The sequence below is a fragment of the Micromys minutus genome (assembly GCF_963924665.1).
Source record: "Micromys minutus genome assembly, chromosome: 7".
NCBI classification, from domain to species: Eukaryota; Metazoa; Chordata; class Mammalia; order Rodentia; family Muridae; genus Micromys; species Micromys minutus.
Window position 1 is genome coordinate 49,547,258 of NC_137976.1, and position 17,868 is coordinate 49,565,125.

The following is a 17,868-nucleotide window of genomic DNA, read 5'->3' on the forward strand; positions in this document are numbered from 1 at the left end:
GGCCCTGGCTACAGCCCTATAGTGTTTTGCCAAGGCCACTCCTGGAAAAGGACACAGAAACAAAGTTCCCTTTGTCCATCAGGGCCCCAGAGAAAGCCTTAGATTGGTCTGGCTTCCCATATGCTTCAATTGTTGGTGTAATTTTTAGGTTTTAGAGACTTAGGCAGAGCGCCAAGATTGCTATCTTGCATGTGCATCGAATGTGGATGGAAAGGGGCTGGATAAATGGTTTAGAGTTAACAGAACTGGCTGCTCTTCCTTCAAGAGGACCTGAGTTTGATTTCCAGCACCCACACTGTGGTTCACAACTATCAGTCCCTGGGAATCTGATACTCTTTATGACTTCCCTGGGCTCTAGGCACATATGGTGTGCACAGAAATGCATGCAGGCAAAATACCCATATAAATAGAATAATAAAATTTAGTATATGTATGCATGAATATGTTTGTGTATAAAGCAAATGTGCACAGCAGAAATAATACTCTGAAACCTCACAAAATAGTCCCTGGTATGTATGCAGTACTGTAATTCCAGTTACAAAACAGCTCCTCCTGTTCTCAGACATCCAAAAGAAAGAAAAGAAACTATGGACTCCCTCTCTCTCTCTCTCTCTCTCTCTCTCTCTCTCTCTCTCTCTCTCTCTAACACACACACACAAACACAGAGTACTATCCACCTTAATATATAATATATTATCATATACTATATATTAAGGTGAACAGTCCGGTGGACAGTTGTGTGTGTGTGTGATATATTAAGGTGGACAGTCATGTGTGTGTGTGTGTGTGTGTGTGTGTGTGTGTGTGTGAAGTCTACAAAGAAAGGAGAGAATTACATTAAAAAGAAACTATTTTCTGTGTTTTAAAAAAAGGGAGACTACAATTGCAAAGGGTACATGGACACCATATAATTTTGTTTCAACTATCAGCAGAAAAATTATTATATTTTTGGTAATGATTGCAATTTTACATATCCTATTTTAAAAGATCAAAGTGAAACAGACAGATGCGTAGAGGACTGGCAAATGTAATACTAAGCTACAAGCAACAGAACAGAGACTGGATGAATGACCCTTTAAACAGAACAAAGAATTTTCAGAGAAATCCAACCTGGATCCTACAGTGCCACCATATGGCAAAATTTCAGTGTGGTAACCCATAGAGACTCTTTATGCTAAATTAAAAATACAGATTCCGTTTGATGGTGCTACCTTAAAGAAATATCTTATAAAAACTATGTGTTTAATTTTGTAGAGTTTGGAAAATTAAAATATGTACATATGCTAATATGTCATACTGCTGATATCTTTTCAAGCTTTCAAAGGGCTTCTGCCTTGAGTTCTAAAATGAGTGATTCTGAGAGTGACATTATTATTGTTGTGTGCACTGTATTATTAGAGGTGATGGCTGTATTAGAGACATTCTGAGACTTACATTATTGTTGTGAGCACTGTATTATTAGGGGTCATGGTGGTATTAGAGACATTCTGAGACTTACATTATTGTTGTGTGCCCTATATTATTAGAGGTGGTAGCATTACTAGAGACTAATTCTGAGACTTACATTATCATAGTTGTGTGCACTGTATTATTAGAGGTGATAGCTATATTAGAGACACCTTTGCAGATCGAAGCTGATGATGCTCCAGCATACGTATCCAATAGAATACAACAAAATTTTAGACATTATGGCATAAAACATGTTACAGATAGATCTTACAATCCTACAGTTCAAGCAATTGGGAAAAGATCTAGCTATACTTTAAAGGAGATGCTCATAGAACAGAAGGAAGGTATAGGATCTCCCAGAGATAGATTAAATAATATCTGACATTAAAATTTTTAAATGTATACATATATATAATGTATATATATACATATATACATGTGTGTGTGTGTGTGTGTGTGTGTGTGTGTGTGTGTGTGTGTGTGTGATATATAACCTCAGAACGAAAGTCAGGAAATATATTGCATTGCAGGAGAAGTGATGCCTTTGTTTCAACAGGAAACAAAGGGCTGTGGATTCCTTCAAAGTTAACAAAGGTTAGATTTGATAAGGGGCTGCTTGAGGTGGGGGGGGGGAGAGGAACCTCTTGAAGATCTCAGCTGCAGACATAAAAGAACAAATTAAGAGGAACAATAAAAGGTAACGTGACAGTTGATCCCTCCACATGGGAACAGCTCTAAGATTGACTGAGACATGAAGGTCTGTACATAGCCAATAAATCTTGTTGGCTACAGAGTCCTCTGGATTTATTATTACAAACCAGTTTTTCGTATGTAGTGGGTGGAGACTTATATTACAGTTTGGTTATAAAGTTCAAATGGGCTTGTAAAGTTTGATGCCTTCCCTGCTCAAACAAAGAGCAAAGAATCATCTTTGGCTAATCTGTGCACACAGCGCATTCTATACTTGTGTTAATGCAGAGATGTACATTACCTTTAAAAGTGTAAGTGCTTTCAGAGCAAAAGGACCAGATACCAGTGGAGACAAGAAAGGTATCCTCACAGACTGCCTCAAAGGCTGTTTCCTCTGCATCCAGGACAGACAACTTCAAAAATGCTAGCTAAGACAACCCAGTCAAAGGCTGCTCCAGCCAGGGCTTCAGTTAAGCCCAGTACTTTTCCATCACAGAGACTGGGCAGCGAGGGTATAGCTTTCTTTCCTAGAACTTGGCCAATATCACAATTTTCTTAGGTTCCCAAAAGATGCAGTCACCAGAAAGCAGAAAGCAATTTTAAGAAAACAATACCCCCATTTTTAAAAGAATGGTTGGTGGTTTTTGGTCGTTTGGTGGGTTGTGGATGTTTGCTGTCATCTGAGAGGTTACAAGCTATTAATGGTCTTGGTCAGAGAATAAACAAAGTAAAGGAGGTTAGTTAGAGTCACAGACCTCTTTCTCCTTCTCTTTCCTTCTGTCTCTCCCATTTAGTGTTGAAGGGGAAGAAGAAAGGAGATGAAAAAAAGGGGGGATATAAGAATGATAGGATAAAGGGCGATTATTAAATCTACTTTTAAACTACTTTTAAAAAGCAATTATAAGTCTCAAACATTTTACACTAGTATAGGTTATTACAGATTTTGCTATGACATACTGTATATATGTATATGTATATGTGTATGTGTGTATGTGTGTATATGTGTATGTGTGTATATGTGTATGTGTGTATATGTTTATATGTATATATGTTTCAACTCTTGTATATGGTATTTTACCTATGCCACCTGTTGAAAAATATAAAGTTTTCTTACTTGAAGGTTACTATTCCAAACTGCTTAGTATAATTAAGAACTGCAAGTTAGTAGTTAGTTACCCATAATAATCAAACTTGTGGTCATGCTAAATACTAGTGTAGATAGAATTAAACTTTAGTTAGCCTCTGATAGATGTTTTCAAAGTAAGCAGATAGTAAATAGTTAGAAACAAGCAATGTTTGCCTATTCAGCTATAGATATAGATAGATAGATAGATAGATAGATAGATAGATAGATAGATAGATAGATAGATAGATAGATGGTTTTCAAACACCCCAGAGATCTATGGAATATGTCATTTAACATGTTTATAATAATCAAAAACTTTTTGTGACAGTGAGACATGTCAGCTTCTGCAGCTTCCCCAGTCTACTTCAAAGAAGATGATGGGCTTCAAAGAATCTCCATTTGGAGATTTTTTTTTCCTTCCAAATGTGGCAAAGCTAGCCAAAGGGCAAAAACACCCTTGTCTCACCTGCTGACATCATGCTGTTCAAACTGTGGTCAAGCAGGACACAGAGGAAGTCAACTGACCAACTTTGCAGAGTCAAGATAGGCAGGCCTTCAAAAATTCCTGCTTCATAGGTAAGTCTGACAAATAATCTGGGCTGGTGGGCCGAAGATGGATGCCCCAACCTTGCAGAGAAATCTGGACTAACTAGGCAGCCAGCAGACCGTCATTTATATAATTCTGGAAGCTGCTTGCTCTGCATTTCCTGTTTACTCAGTAATACTTATCCTTCTCAGCTGTAGAATGGGGTTCAAATCTAGACAATGGGGTTCAAATCTAGACAGTTACAGTCTCACTTACAAACTTAAGTTGTTTAGGATTTAACAAAATGTTTTACGGTCTAAGAAGATGTTTTTAGGTTGGGACATTATGAATGTAATTCTTACCTGATAGTCCTCATAATTGTTCTTATAGTATATAGTTTATTGATGTTAGAGAGTCTTTATTGTTCAAAAAAAGATAAGTTGGGATAATCTTCTTGTTTGCTGAGTAAAAGTTGTCTTTGCATTTTTTTAAATGTTGATTTCTATACCAGCATTGTACTGAGTACTGTCCAGACTTTGTCATACATCACCTGTCTCAATGTTTCGTAAACATTCTTCTCCATCACCTTCTGATTGGTTTAATACAGAGCCGGCAGCCTGTGGCAGGACAGGAGAGGAAAGGCTGGACATCCAGGCAGAGGCGGGGACACTAGGAAAGAACTGAGGCACAAGGATTCACTGGCCAGACTTGGAGGAAGTCATATGTATGGGGTCTGAATGAAAGGGCCACATGGCAAGTGTGGTCTAGTATAAACAGTTATACGTGCTAGTTGGGAACAAAATTAAGCTATAGTGTTGAAACTTTAAGTCTCTTTGTCATGATTTGGAAGCTGGCTGGTCAAGACAGTTCAGTGTTAGGCATTCATCATTGGATTTTTAGGTTAGTTCCCATAGCTCCTGGGGCAAAATATACCTTCGAGTTTCCAAGTGATAGACCCACTCCCTCAGGTAGCGGAGAGGTCAGACTGCTTTGTGTTTCTCTGTAGTAGTTTCTCTGTAGAGCTTTTGTGGAGACCTTCTAGGAGTTTGGCAAGAATTTGACATTGGGCTAGGACAAGGAAGTAGGCTCTGGCAGGAATTTGACTACGGGTTAGGCACAGAAGTAGGCTCAAGATGTTGATCATCTTGATAAGCTCCTAGAAATAGAGATCTGGGGACTTTATTGCCTTGTTTGTTCCTTGACTATTTGTATTTATTGCCTTTTTTGTTCCTTGACCTGACATATTTTTGACATAAATAATGACACATACTGACATTATTTGCATGTACTTAAAAGCAGACTGGAAAAATATAAACCCACTTCAGCCTCAGCATTGGCTGGAGTCATGTTATAATGTTGTCTGTCTTTTTTCTCCCTCCATCCTTCCCTTGATACCCAGTTGACTGACTGCGCTGGGTTGGTCACTCTGTATGTTCCTTTAGTAGTTAAGGAAGCACAGACATTTGATAGGACAATTGGTCTTAGACATTTATCCTGTGAAGCCTGTATGGCTTGCAAGCTTCTCTGTATCCTGGCAACTACAACAGTATTGATTCTGACAATTGCCACTATATTCTGTTTCTTTTTTAAAAGTTGTATTTATTTGTTTTATATATAAGTACACTGTAGCTATATTCAGAGACACCAGAAGAAAGCATCAGATCTCGTTACAGATGGTTGTGAGCCACCATGTGGTTGCTGGGATTTGAACTCAGGACCTCTGGAAGAGCAGTCAGTGCCCTTAATCACTGAGCCATCTCTCCAGCCCTATATTCTGTTTCTTATGGAGGTATAAAGTTTCTAATTGCTCTCAATGAAATTGCCAAGTTGTGCTATGGCCCCTCCAACGAACCTGGTTTCAGTCCTTGAGGCTAGTTCAGGTAGGTGCCTTTGGCCTGGTAAGTCAGTGTGGGTGCTCACCCTGTGAAACAGAGGAAACTGCTGTAAATCCTTGTGGCATGAGCAGCCTTTGGATTAGAACATGATCCCTGAGTGTATACAAACCAAAAATGTTCACCACTGGGTCTAAGAGATTATATTCTACTATTTTCTTTGTTTTAAACAACTTTATTTAAAAAAACAGAGATACATGTACAGATTTTTAAAAGCATTTTTGCATTAAACTATAGGAATATATTTTTGTCAGTACTTGATTTTTTTAAAAAGGTTTGATAGTATGCATTAAAATCTTACTAGTTATAATAAGCATAAAGTACATGTAAAACAAAACATAACATGGAAATAGTCAATATTTTCTTGGTGTTTAAAGACAAACATAATGATTTTTAAATGTCAAGAATTGCCACAAGGCTACATTCTTAGCTCTTGAATTATTAATGATTTAAGGTCTAAGTACACCACACTCTGAGAGGGTGCTATACAATTATATATTTTTTCCTAAGAAAGACTGAGGCTTCCAGTTTTTGATCTTTCTTTTTCTTTTTCTTTCTTTCTTTTCTTCTTCTTTTTTTTTCTTTTTTTTCTTTTCTTTTTTTTTTTTTTTTTTTTTTTTTGAGCTTCATATGGTCTGTGAGTTGTTTCTTGGGTATTCAGAGCTTTCTGGGGTTAGTATCCAATTATTATTGACTACATATTATGTCTGTTCTTTTCTGACTGGGTTATCTCGCTCAGGATGATATTCTCTAGATCCATCCATTTGCCTAGGAATTTCATAAAGTCATTGTTTCTAGTAGCTGAGTAGTGCTCCATTATATAAATATACCACAATTTTTGTATCCATTCATCTACTGAAGAACATCTGGGTTCTGTCCAGCTTCTGGCTATTATAAATAAGGTTGCTATGAACATGGTGGAGCATGTGTCCTTATTATATGTTGGAGCATCTTTTGGGTATATGTCCAGGAGTGGAATTACTATGTCCAATTTTCTGAGGACCCGCCATACTGATTTCCAGAGTGGTTGTACCAGCTTACAACCCCACCAACAGTGGAGGAGTGTAACTCTTTCTCTGCATCCTCACCAGCATCTGCTGTCTTCTGAGTTTTTGATCTTATATTCTACTATTTTCTAAGGTTCCTCTCAAAAAAAAAATTGTGGAAGTGAAATAGTCCCTAGGGTGATCATTGAAGGCCCAAATCATTTTTAATAAAATTATGACACTCAACAAGGTCATTACGAAGATTAGTCTTGTACAGAATGTGCATGTAAGAAGGAAGGCAATTAGACTGAGGCGATCTTATAAGAACTGGAAGAAGATAGTCAAAAGTTTGGGCTGAAGATACGGCTCTGCTGTTGAGATCACTTGTTGCTCTTGCAGAGACACGGGTACCATTCCCAGGTCCTAAGTGATTCACTCCCAGGTGATCTGATACCTTCTTCTGACCTCTGTGGACACCATGCACAGATAAGATGCACATACATACATACAGTCAAAACACTCGCACACATAAAATAAATCTAAAATAAACTACCTGAAAAAGTGATACACACTTGATTTGCATCTTGAGGCCTGACTGGATACTTATCTTCTTCCCTAGGAAGGCCAGAAATCTGTGCTTCCAGACAGGTAGAATACCAGAGAGGGTGTTCTCTGTGAATCAACGACAAATTCCAGATGGATGTAAGGATGGTTTTATCTTGTTTGTCCAAATTAATGTGGTGGAGTGGGAACCACGCCGATCTGTGAAGCAGCCGAAACAAAGCACTCGCGGAGCCCACATCTGTGGTCCTCTATGACAGCACTTTTAGGCCACCTCAGAACAAGTGCAACAAAGAGAAAAAAAAGGATAAAAGTGGTTAGTATGAATCTAACAAAAGACACTAAACAACGGAAACCAGTAACAAGACCGAGGTACCAAGAGAGCCAAATAACGCAAAGGCAAACCCAGCAGAGTTCAGGAGTAATGCTGACCTAGCACACATCAGTGCAAACACAGCAAGCTGTGAGCAGTAACAAGAGGCTTTGGTGAGCCCACAGTGATGTACAGTGCAAACCATGATCTTCAGGAAAACACGGCAGTAAATGCATTTTGTTCTCACAAATGAAAACAGAAGTTTTCCAGTGCTTGCTATGGCAAGCGACTCATCTCTTTAAAAAAAAAAAAAAAAAAAAAAAAAAAAAAAAAACGAGGGTGAGGTTTAAAGGCAGGCGGGGGAGTGAGAAAGTTTAACAATGAAAATAAAGGAAGGTTCGGACAGGCTCTGATTGGAGGGCTGGCTCGGAGCTGTGCGCCTCATGGTGGGCAGCGCGCCAGGCCTCTTCTGATGCACCTATGCTGAAATCAGAGCTGGCATACTGTACCAGCCCCAGTGTCTGTACCACTTGCTGCCGAGGTCATGGTTGGGCACTCTGGGCTGCTCGCTGTAAGAACACAAACCTGGCTTCCCCGGGCTGACTGCGGCCAGGTTATATCAGGTTTGTATACTGCATCTTTCACTGTGAGATTTCAGCATTTTTTTAATATTGGAAGTGACGGGGCTGGATAGTTGACTCAGTTAAGAGTACCAACTACCATCCCCGGAGATCCAGCACCCATGTGGCAGCTCATTACGTCCCTGGAACTCCGCTCTTAGGGGTTCAGACACTGGAATCACATGATGTACATCCATATATGCAGGCAAAACACCAGAATGCAGAAAAATGAATTGATAAAAAATTTAAGCAACTACCTACTGTACATTTTTTATAGCTACTGAGCTGGAACTTGTGTGATAATATTCATAGAATATTTGTCCATAAACCTTTAGGTTTTTAAATATACCATTAAGTGCGTCCTTCCCCCTCATCCTCGTGACAACTTGTGATCCTGAGCCGATGAAGAGCCCAACTCAAGGGCTAGATTAAGGCTAGACTCAAGATTAGTCACATGTCTTCTATAACTCCGTTTTCTGGTATACAAGCCACCTATTCTGATTTCATATAAATCCTTTTTATTCAGTACTAATTTCGTACGATGACTAAAAAATCTTTTCAGTTGCAGCAATTCATAGAGTTGTCCTTTGTGGATCAACCCCACATTCCAGACAGAAGGATGGTTTTATCAGGGCTGTGGAGACCGTATCTGTGTTCTACCCTACTCTGATAAAAACCAAAACTATACATTTTCAGTCGCGTCTAGTCGTATAACTGTTCTCAGTGGATCAATGTCAAATTCCAGGCGGGTAAAACCTTGAAGGATCATAGGAAAGGCCGTAGCTCCCTTTACATACCTACAAAGCCACCGTGTGGAAGAATTAGCTTCATTCCTGTGGCTCTAGAGGGCAAAACTAGTGCAAGCGAGTGGGGAGAAGGCAAATTCTAGCCGAGAGTATGAATTATCTTTCTAATAAGGAGATGCTAGCCGGCAAAAAACACGAGGCCCTGTGAAGGAGCTGATCCCCAAGTTGCAACGGACTTTCCATCGCAAAGCCTGCTCCAAATGGTTACTGCAGCAAGCCTCAAAGGCCCTCAGAAATTTCAAGTTTATTAAATTTCATTAATCATTGGGAAAATTGCCTAAATATTCTCAATGCTACACTTTGAAGTCCTCCCAGTTCCGGCTCATAACAAAACTCAGGCTTAGCTGGTGGGGTGGCACGCCATTGTAGTCACAGCTCTTGGAAAATTGAGGGAGAAAAATTCCAAGCTCAAGGTCCGAGTGTGGACTACACAGGAAGACCCTGCCTCGGTAAAATAAAATCAAATTAAAATGAGCAGCAACAACAAAAAGCACTTTAGAATCCTGAAAATTCATGCAGACTCTGAAAGAAAACATTGCCGAGGTAAACGGCACAAAAGGCTGGGGTGGAAAGGGATTGATTGATATCTGCCTAAATCCAGTCTCAAACTTCCGGAAGCAGTCTGCAAGCCGAGCTGGGGACTGTTCTGTTGACCGTAACTATATTTTGTAACTGTATATTTACATGCTCGCACATATGGTAACGGAGAGATGACGTGAGCCTCTCCTTGGAGAGCAAGGGTAATAAGGAAATAAGCCAGGTTATTCCCAGAGAAGGGCTTCTGTTCTGTTGGAGCAAGGCGGACAGCCAGTGAGCGACATTTCACACCTGCTGGAAGCCGCCCTGAAGTCGAATTGGTGCATCCTCTTGAGGGGTGCACACTCTTTTGCTTTCTATTCGCTAGCCTGCAGCTAGAGCGCACTTTCCTTTGACGTGCACCTGATTTCCTCCTTGATGGCTGGTCACACCGATTCTTCTAGAGGAGCAGTTACTTCTCTGTGGGGTTTGTCATTGGTGGTTTGAGGTTGAGAGGAGAGAGATCAGTGGGGGGAAATTTTTTTTTTTTTTTTTTTTTTCTGAATGAGCGGAAGGTTTTCAGTGATGAGAAAGGGAAGACTTAAAAGTCGAAGGGAAAAGCAGCCTTCCCTGGCCCCCACGCCTCCCGTTGCCCCTACTCCACAGGCGTGACCTCCTTTGGAGACCCCAGGTGGCCCTTCGGTATTTGATCTGCTTCTCTCCAGCGCGCTGCGGGCGTTGGGCGGCGGAGCTGGCCGCACACCACCAGCTGCTGAAGCTCGCACCCAGTGCCACAGGCAGCTTCGGAAGGACCATCTCCGTGCTCGCCCCCTCCTCGGGCTGCTTGTGTTTCCGGGAGGGGGGAAGCCCCCCGGGACTCGGCGCCCACCATGCTTGACTGCCCGCGGCTGGCGCTGCTCTGCGCGCTGCCCTGGCTCCTGCGGGCGGCGGTCCCTGGCCCCCGGGCAGAGCCCCTCGCGCACTCGGCGGAGCTGCGCCGCGATCCGCGCGACCCCGCCAGAGGAGCCGATTTCGATCGCGTCTACAGCGGGGTGGTGAGCCTCAGCACCGAGAACATCTACTCCTTCAACCACACCAGCCGTCCTGGCCAGGTAAGAAGCTCGCTCCCTCGACTGACCCGCAACTTCCGAGATCGCAGAGCCCCCCAGGTACCTCCGGCTGCGCTGGGAATTGACCTCGGGAGACTTCAGGGACTAGGAACCCCTCTCCCTGCCTCTCCCCGATGAGGCAATCGCCGCCTTGCCCCAGCCTTGGCAGCAGCTTTGGGCACCGCTCCGCTTCACCTCGTGCCCACCCCAGCCTGGTCGCTGCCATTCCTGGGCTTTGCAGAGGCGCGGGGACCCGCATCCTCTGCGGATCCTGGCTGGGGCTGGGCCTTTCTCGGGAAGTCTGGTTGGCTGTGTTCATGGGAGGAAGGAGGAGGGCAGGGAGGACAAACCTGTTCCTAATCTCCTATGGACCCTTCTAGTTTATGGCACTCCAGGTTGCAGAGATGCTCGGAAACGGGAAGCTCGTGAGAGTGAGCGGGTTTCTGTTACCACACTGGGTGCTTGTTTTGAAAAAGCTGAGTCAAAGACGTTGTGACTATGGTGACTGCGATGCTAAGGTGATCTGCCCAGACTCCAATTATCAGTAAGGGTGGGAATGTGTGTGAAAGTTCTGTAGACAAGAGTTGTGGTGAGACAAACGGGGAGGAGGATTCTTTTAGCAACCATGCCTCTGACTTCTCTGATTATATAATGTAAGACAGTGCATATATTTCACATTTTCCTTCAAATGAAACACCTTTAAGAGGGGTGGCTCTCCAGTATACCTGCCCGCATAGATGTGTTTATGCACCCCCTCACTGTGCCCTCTACCTTGGGGCATCTCAGAGCCAGATTATTAGGATTCCTCTATACCTTTCCATGCCCAACTCTCATTCAGGGTCACGGTTCAGAAACCTTCTTCCTTTCTGCTGTGTGGATTGAGAAAGTGCCCCAAGTTCTCCCATCTCATAGCCGGAATTAAATCCTATGGCATTGTCTTTGTGGCAGTGGGGTCCTCCCCCTGCCAGACCTCCTGTAACTTAATAAGGTGGTGCCCCGTAGCCGCGGAGTTGCTGGGTGCGAAGCCATTCCATCACATACAGCAGAGAGGGGGCAGTTTTTATTTTCATATCCCACACAAAAGGCTCCTGAGTGCCCAGTGTAGGATGCCCACTAGCTGGGCCGATATATTGCACATAAGATCGAATCCTAGCCCTGTGTTTTCCGGGAACTAGATGAGAGTCTTGAAAACCCCAGCGTCTCTGCGGCATATTTAAAGCTTCATCCAAAAATCAAATAGCATGTGCAAAGAAGATCATCACAGGTATTGGTGTTTCTTACCGCTCTGATGAGAGGCAAACGAGTAACTTTACTTTATTCTTTCTCTCTTCTTTCCTTTAAGGTTTATTTGTTTTTATTTTATCTGTATGTATAAATCCCTGCGTGTATGTATACCACATTCTTGTGTGGTGCCCACAGAGGCCAGAAGAGGGCGCCAGATCCCCAGGAACTGGAGTTAGAGGCAATTGCGAGCTGCTTCATGTGTGGTGAGAACTAAACGGAGGTTCTCTAGAAGAGCAGTTTGCGCTCTGAACAACCGACCCCTCCCCAAGCTTGCTTGCTGAGACAGAGTTTCATTATTTAGACCAAACTTGTACCTTCTGAAAGACTAAGGGCTGGTTTGCTTGTTTTGGTTTTGTTTGTTTGGATTGATTTTGCTTCTGCCTTTCCCCCCTTAGAACTGTGAGAATTCTTGTACTGAACACAGGTTGTTCTGTCTGCAGTGGAGCGCTCGTTCTTGACTTTCCTTAGATACTTGAGATACTGAGGGGAAAGGGCAAGGCCACGTTCTGCTCGGCATTTCAGAGCTTTATAAATGTTCTCTGCAATACTAAATGAGAAAACAAGTCAAAGCCCAAAGAATAGTGAAGATGGAGTGAAATAAAGCAGATACATTAGAAAAATACTTCCTTACCTACTTTCTGTTTTGCATGGATGTACATCAAAGTGCTCTTTGTTTCTGAGACAATGGTGGTTGTTTCAAAACCATCTATACATAGAACAATAAAAAGCCAACAACAGGGGGCCTGGAGACATGGGTTTAGTGGTTAAGAGCACTGACTGCTCTTCCAGAGGTCCTGAGTTCAATTCCCAGCAACCACATGGTGGCTTACAACCATCTGTAATGGGATCTGACGCCCTCTTCTGGTGTGTCTGAAGAGAGTGACAGTGTACTCCTACACATTAAAAACAAAAGCATTAACACCCGTAAGCAATCCTTAGAGTTTATTAACATGTTACTAGTCTTAGAAAACAAAGTTGATAAGCATGGGCCTGACAGATTTCACATGTTTTAATGCCAGTATACATTAATATATACGTGTGTGTGTGTGTGTGTGTGTGTGTGTGTGTGTGTGTGTGTCTTTCTGAGACAAAATGTTAAGAATTGTTTTTTTACCTTTTGAGTCTGGGAAATTACCCCCGCCCCCAGTAATATCACTGTTGATTTCTCCAGATGAGCATTCTCTCCCTCCATCTGATCAAGCTATTACTCTGGGTTCCTACTCATGCCTACCTCCCTTATTGGTATGTTTTCTTCCCTCAGCTCCTCCTAATGCCATAAACAGGTCTGCAACAGAATTTTACCGAAGCAAGATGGAGTGGTAGGCTAAACCAGAAACCTGCAACATTGGACTAACTAGCAATGCCCTATAGAGGCCCTGGCGGATTTTGAGGGAGTTCCTCTTTCTTTCCATCTCCGAGCTGACCATCTTCTTGGCCACGCCCTCTCCCCACTCCTGACTTTCATTATTGTCCCACATTGAGCGCCATCTAACCTTTGCATTTCCAACTCCAAACTGACTGAGAAGCTAAATGGAGATTTGTGGTGTCTAGAGGAGGAGGTTGGCGAATGGTTTCCCCCTAACCTGAGTAGTGTGTTGTTGGTGAGGCAGGGTTTCCTCTAGTTGGGGTCATTTCCCACTATCCCTCTTCAGTCAAGATTTTGGTTTGGAACAAAAAAAAAGAAGGTGTCTATTTTTTTGTTTTTGAAGTTTTTATCTTTTATTCCTCTTTTCAATCCATTCTTGTTTGTCATTTTTTCTTTATCTTGAAGAAAGTTTATATTAAATGTGGGCTTTGGTGGGGGACAGGGCAAGACCGTTTGCTCAGGGCTTGTCAATCAGCCATGGCCTTGACTTCACCCCATGGAATGGTTTCACCGGCTACTCTAGCTGAACTCGCCACCAGGAAATGTCTGATATGCCTTGAGGCAGGGACTCATGCAAATATAAAGGTGACATTTTTTTTAAACTCACTGAAAGGACGGACTGACCAGTTTAAAGACAAATAATGGAACAGTGGTTAAAGGTTCAGGTTCAGCAAGGTAGGCTTCATTTCCTTTCCCTGGGTAGGAAGTTTTCCAAGGCTTTCTGGACTGGGAGTTAGTTATACTGAGCAAACAGGTCCAAACCCACAGGGCTCAGTCAACCAACAGGAAATCACCTTGCAGGAAAGGGACAAGTGATATAGTGACGGGGACAAGGACACACACAAGTCTACAAGGAAATGAGAACACCCACACAAAGACTGGGAAGAACTAATCTGTGGTCCCGCTGGGGCCCAGTGTAACTGGTACTCTGCAGGCTCTCTTTGCTGAGCGGTTTCAGGACAGAATTCCACATTAGCCGTAGCATGGGAGTTCTTTTTCAAAACATCCTTTTTGTTCACTAAGCTGAAAACAGCATTTATCTCTTTTTGGAATCTCTCCCCAGCTCCACAGAGCTTTTTTGCTTTTTTTTTTTTTTTGATGGTGTTCTGACACCTTTATACTTTCATGAACCATACCTACACCCACATCCACATAAGTACACATACAGAAGCTAAAATCTTGGACACGTGTATGAAAAGACAATGTAGCTTTTGTCTTTCTAAGCCTGAGTTACTTTACTTAATGCAATATTTTCCAGCTCCACCCGTTTTCCTGCAAGTTGCATAATTTCATTTTTCCTTATCTCCAAATAAAGTTTCATTGTGCATATATATTACATGTTCACTAGTGATTGTTCTGTTGGTGACTGTCTACTCCAATTCCATTTCCTTATTGTGAGTAAAGCATCTGTGAACTTGGATGTGCAAGAATCTCTACCTACAATATAGAGTTCTTTGATACATGTGCGGGAGCAGTATAATTGGGCCCTATGATAGTTCTTTTTGTTTTTTTTTTTTTTTGTTTTTTTTTTTTGAGAAGTCTCTGTACTGATCTCTATAATGGCTGCCCAGTTTATAGTCACAACAATGTTGCAGTAAATATTACATTAGAATGGCTTATCTCTTTATCGGCCCCCGAGGTCTCACTCCAAGGATACTGCTTTAGTATGGAGCCGAACGCTCAGACTCTGTCACTTGGTCTAAGCTGCTCTCACCACATGATTCCTTTCCCAGGAGGTTCACTCCACCTGCCTGATTTTATATAGGTTTATATATTAAATTCTCAATCCACAAACCCTCTATACAGTAAGATTATATCCCCTGGACAAAGATACAAACTGCCCTTTTATATGAGATGAAAAGACCTATAAAAACCCTTAAATTATTTATATCTACCTAGTGCCAATTAAGGCCACCAGGATCCAGGTCTGTTTCCTCAGACTCCATCTTTATTTCCTCCCCCAATGGCTGTTCTTCTTCTGTTTTCCTACCTTCCCCCTCCCCCCACACCTCTCCAATGCCAGATCATGTATCAACTTAACATAAATCTACACAACAATGGTGAGTATGGCTTCCTCTCTCTTCCACTTTTTCCAGCCTTGCTTTTCTGTTCTCAACAGTAATCATTTCATTCAGGTGACATAGAATCCCAACCTTTGTTTAGAATTGCATTTCTCCAATGGTTGCAGACATTGAATAATTTATTGGTTGTTTTTGTTTCTTCTTTTGAGAAGTGTCTATTGGATCATAGCCCATTTATTGACTGGGGGGGGTTATTTTGTGTTTAAAATTTTAAAACTCTGTATATGTTCTATATGCTAACTCCCTTCCCTAAAGTCAAGTATAAATGGTAAACATTTCCTTCTATTCTTTGGCTGTCTGTTACTCTTCTGATAGTTTCCTTTGCTCTACAAACCCTTTTTAATTTAATGCAATCCAATTTGTGGGTTCTTAGGGTTATTTTCTGTTACTGGAGTCCTGTTTCAAAAGCTCTCGCCCACGCCTCTATCTGGAAGTGCTTCCTCTATATTTTCCTTGAGCGGTTTCAGGATTTGATTTTTGGTGAGTGATGTGAACAAAATCCCATTCTTCTGCAGGTAGATAATCCAGGTTTTACTAACATTAGTTGTTGACTGGGCTGTCATTTTTAATTTTTTTTTTTTTTTTTTTTTTTTGTCTTTTCTAACATTAGTGGCCATGTGTGGTTCACTTCTGGGTTTTTTACTATGTTCTACTGGTCTATATCTGTCTTTTTGTTTGAGTAATATGCTTTTTTTTTTTTGTCACTATAGCTCTACAGTATATTTTGAGATCAGATATTCTAATTTTGGTATCCTACAAAGTCGTAGGAGCATGGACTGTCTATCTTATGCCCAGTATCTCTTCCATCTATTTTTGCAGTTTCTTATTTTCTTGGATAGGGGGATTTAGAGACGATTTATTATTTTTTATCTAATTTAAAATTTTTTAATTTACGTACAAGTACTGCATTTACATAAATTCCAACCCCCCTTTGCCCCTAAAACTACTCCCATGCATCCCCCATCCCCCTCAAATTAATTACTTCTTTAATTATCACTGGTGTGTGTGTGTGTGTGTGTGTGTGTTTAGGGATCAACTCTGGAGAAGACACATTCTCTTTTCCTCAGCAGTTATTAATTGTAGCTCTTCATCTAGAGCTTAAGAGATTTCCTCCGTAGCACCAAGGAAGTATTTATGAACCCAAAAGACCAATCAAGAGCCAACCATACCAGGATCTTTACTGAAGCTAGCTCAGGCTTCACTCACACCCAAACCTCTCAGTGCAGGTCGGTTTCAGTGGAGAAAAAGCCCTGAATATCTGTCGAGAAAAGGTTTTATAGAAAGCAGCAAGCAAGGGGTGAGCATTTATAGTCTGGTCAGCCTCTAATTGGTGAGCTATTGTGGTCTTCAGCATAATTGGCTGGTTCTGGGAGCCAAACCATAAAATTAACTTCTAATTGTTTCCTAATTGGTGGTTGTTGGGGGTTAACCTAGAAACTTGTGCTAATCACTGGATTTGTTGGGGGAAATTAACTTGGAGATGCAGGTCTTGTTGGGGTGAGCCTAGAAACTGGAGCTAGGCTCGGGTTTTGTTGGGGGGTAACATGGAAACTGGTGCTAGGTACGGGCCTGTCCGTTTATTTGAGTTCAAACTTAGGTCAGGTTCTCTAAAATGGAGTTTGAACCCCAAAATTTGGTCTCTCACCTCCATCCATGTTGTCAGTGTGCTGGCCTTATTCAGGCGACTATACTTTAAAGGTTTCATGAGCTCAGCTTCCTTGTCATATATAGAAGGCACTACCTCGTGGTAAACATCATGATTCCTTGGCTCTCACAGTCTTCCTGCCTCCTTTTCTCTGATGCTGGCCCTTAGGTACAGGGGTTGTGGTGGAGATAAAACAGTGTTGCACATCTCATATAGTCTGTTGTTTTGTGCACGTTGACCAGTTGTGGCTTTATGTAATGGCCTTCATCTGCTGGGGGGGGGAGGGACAGCTTATTTGATGAGGGGGTAAGAACTACATTTAGCCCCAGCATAAGGATAAATATTTATAACGCAGTAAGACATTATACTGGTTTGAGAAAGTGGCAGTAGTGAGCTCTCCTCTAGGGTCCACAACCTCGCCAGGCACAGGTAGTTGTCTGTGTTTACTGTCCGGAGCATACTTACCTCCTATTGAGTGGCCCTTAAGTCCCATTAAGTGTTATTGATTACCCCAAGGTTTACGTGCCACTGCTGCACCCTTGGGGACATCTTGCCATGCTTGTCATTATTGTGGCTCCTGGGCTTTGCAGCTGGGTAGAACTATTGATTACTTTCTACCCTGGCAGCCTGTACGACACCTTCTGATACCAGAGAGCTGAGCCATCTCAGGGAGGTGGCTTCTAGGTCAGTCCATCTGGATTCCTCCAAGTCATGTGTCCAAAGTATGTGATGTCTTCAGCATTAGGGTCTTACCTTCTAATTCTGGGTGGTAACCAAGGGCAGCAGCAATAGCCTGCATTATGTAGGGAGTGTTTTCAAGTCCCCTGACTAGTTTCCCATGCCAGGCACTGGGGTTTTGTTAGATAGTTCATCACTCTTGGGGTGGGGGCATTATCAA

The 17,868-nt window shown here is 42.1% G+C and overlaps 1 protein-coding gene across 4 annotated transcripts in view; it reads left to right on the forward strand.

Annotated features, from left to right (window-relative positions):
- Positions 1-10,375: 10,375 nt before the first annotated feature.
- The window catches only part of SIDT1 (SID1 transmembrane family member 1), a gene marked incomplete at its 5' end in the record, with an annotated part of 91,228 nt that continues 83,735 nt past the window's right edge, over positions 10,376-17,868 (forward strand). For all 4 annotated transcript variants that reach the window (XM_080918846.1, XM_080918845.1, XM_080918847.1 and 1 more), the window contains one exon: positions 10,376-10,597. In XM_080918846.1, the coding sequence (XP_080774972.1) occupies positions 10,376-10,597 (222 nt within the window). The remainder of the gene's footprint in view (positions 10,598-17,868) is intronic.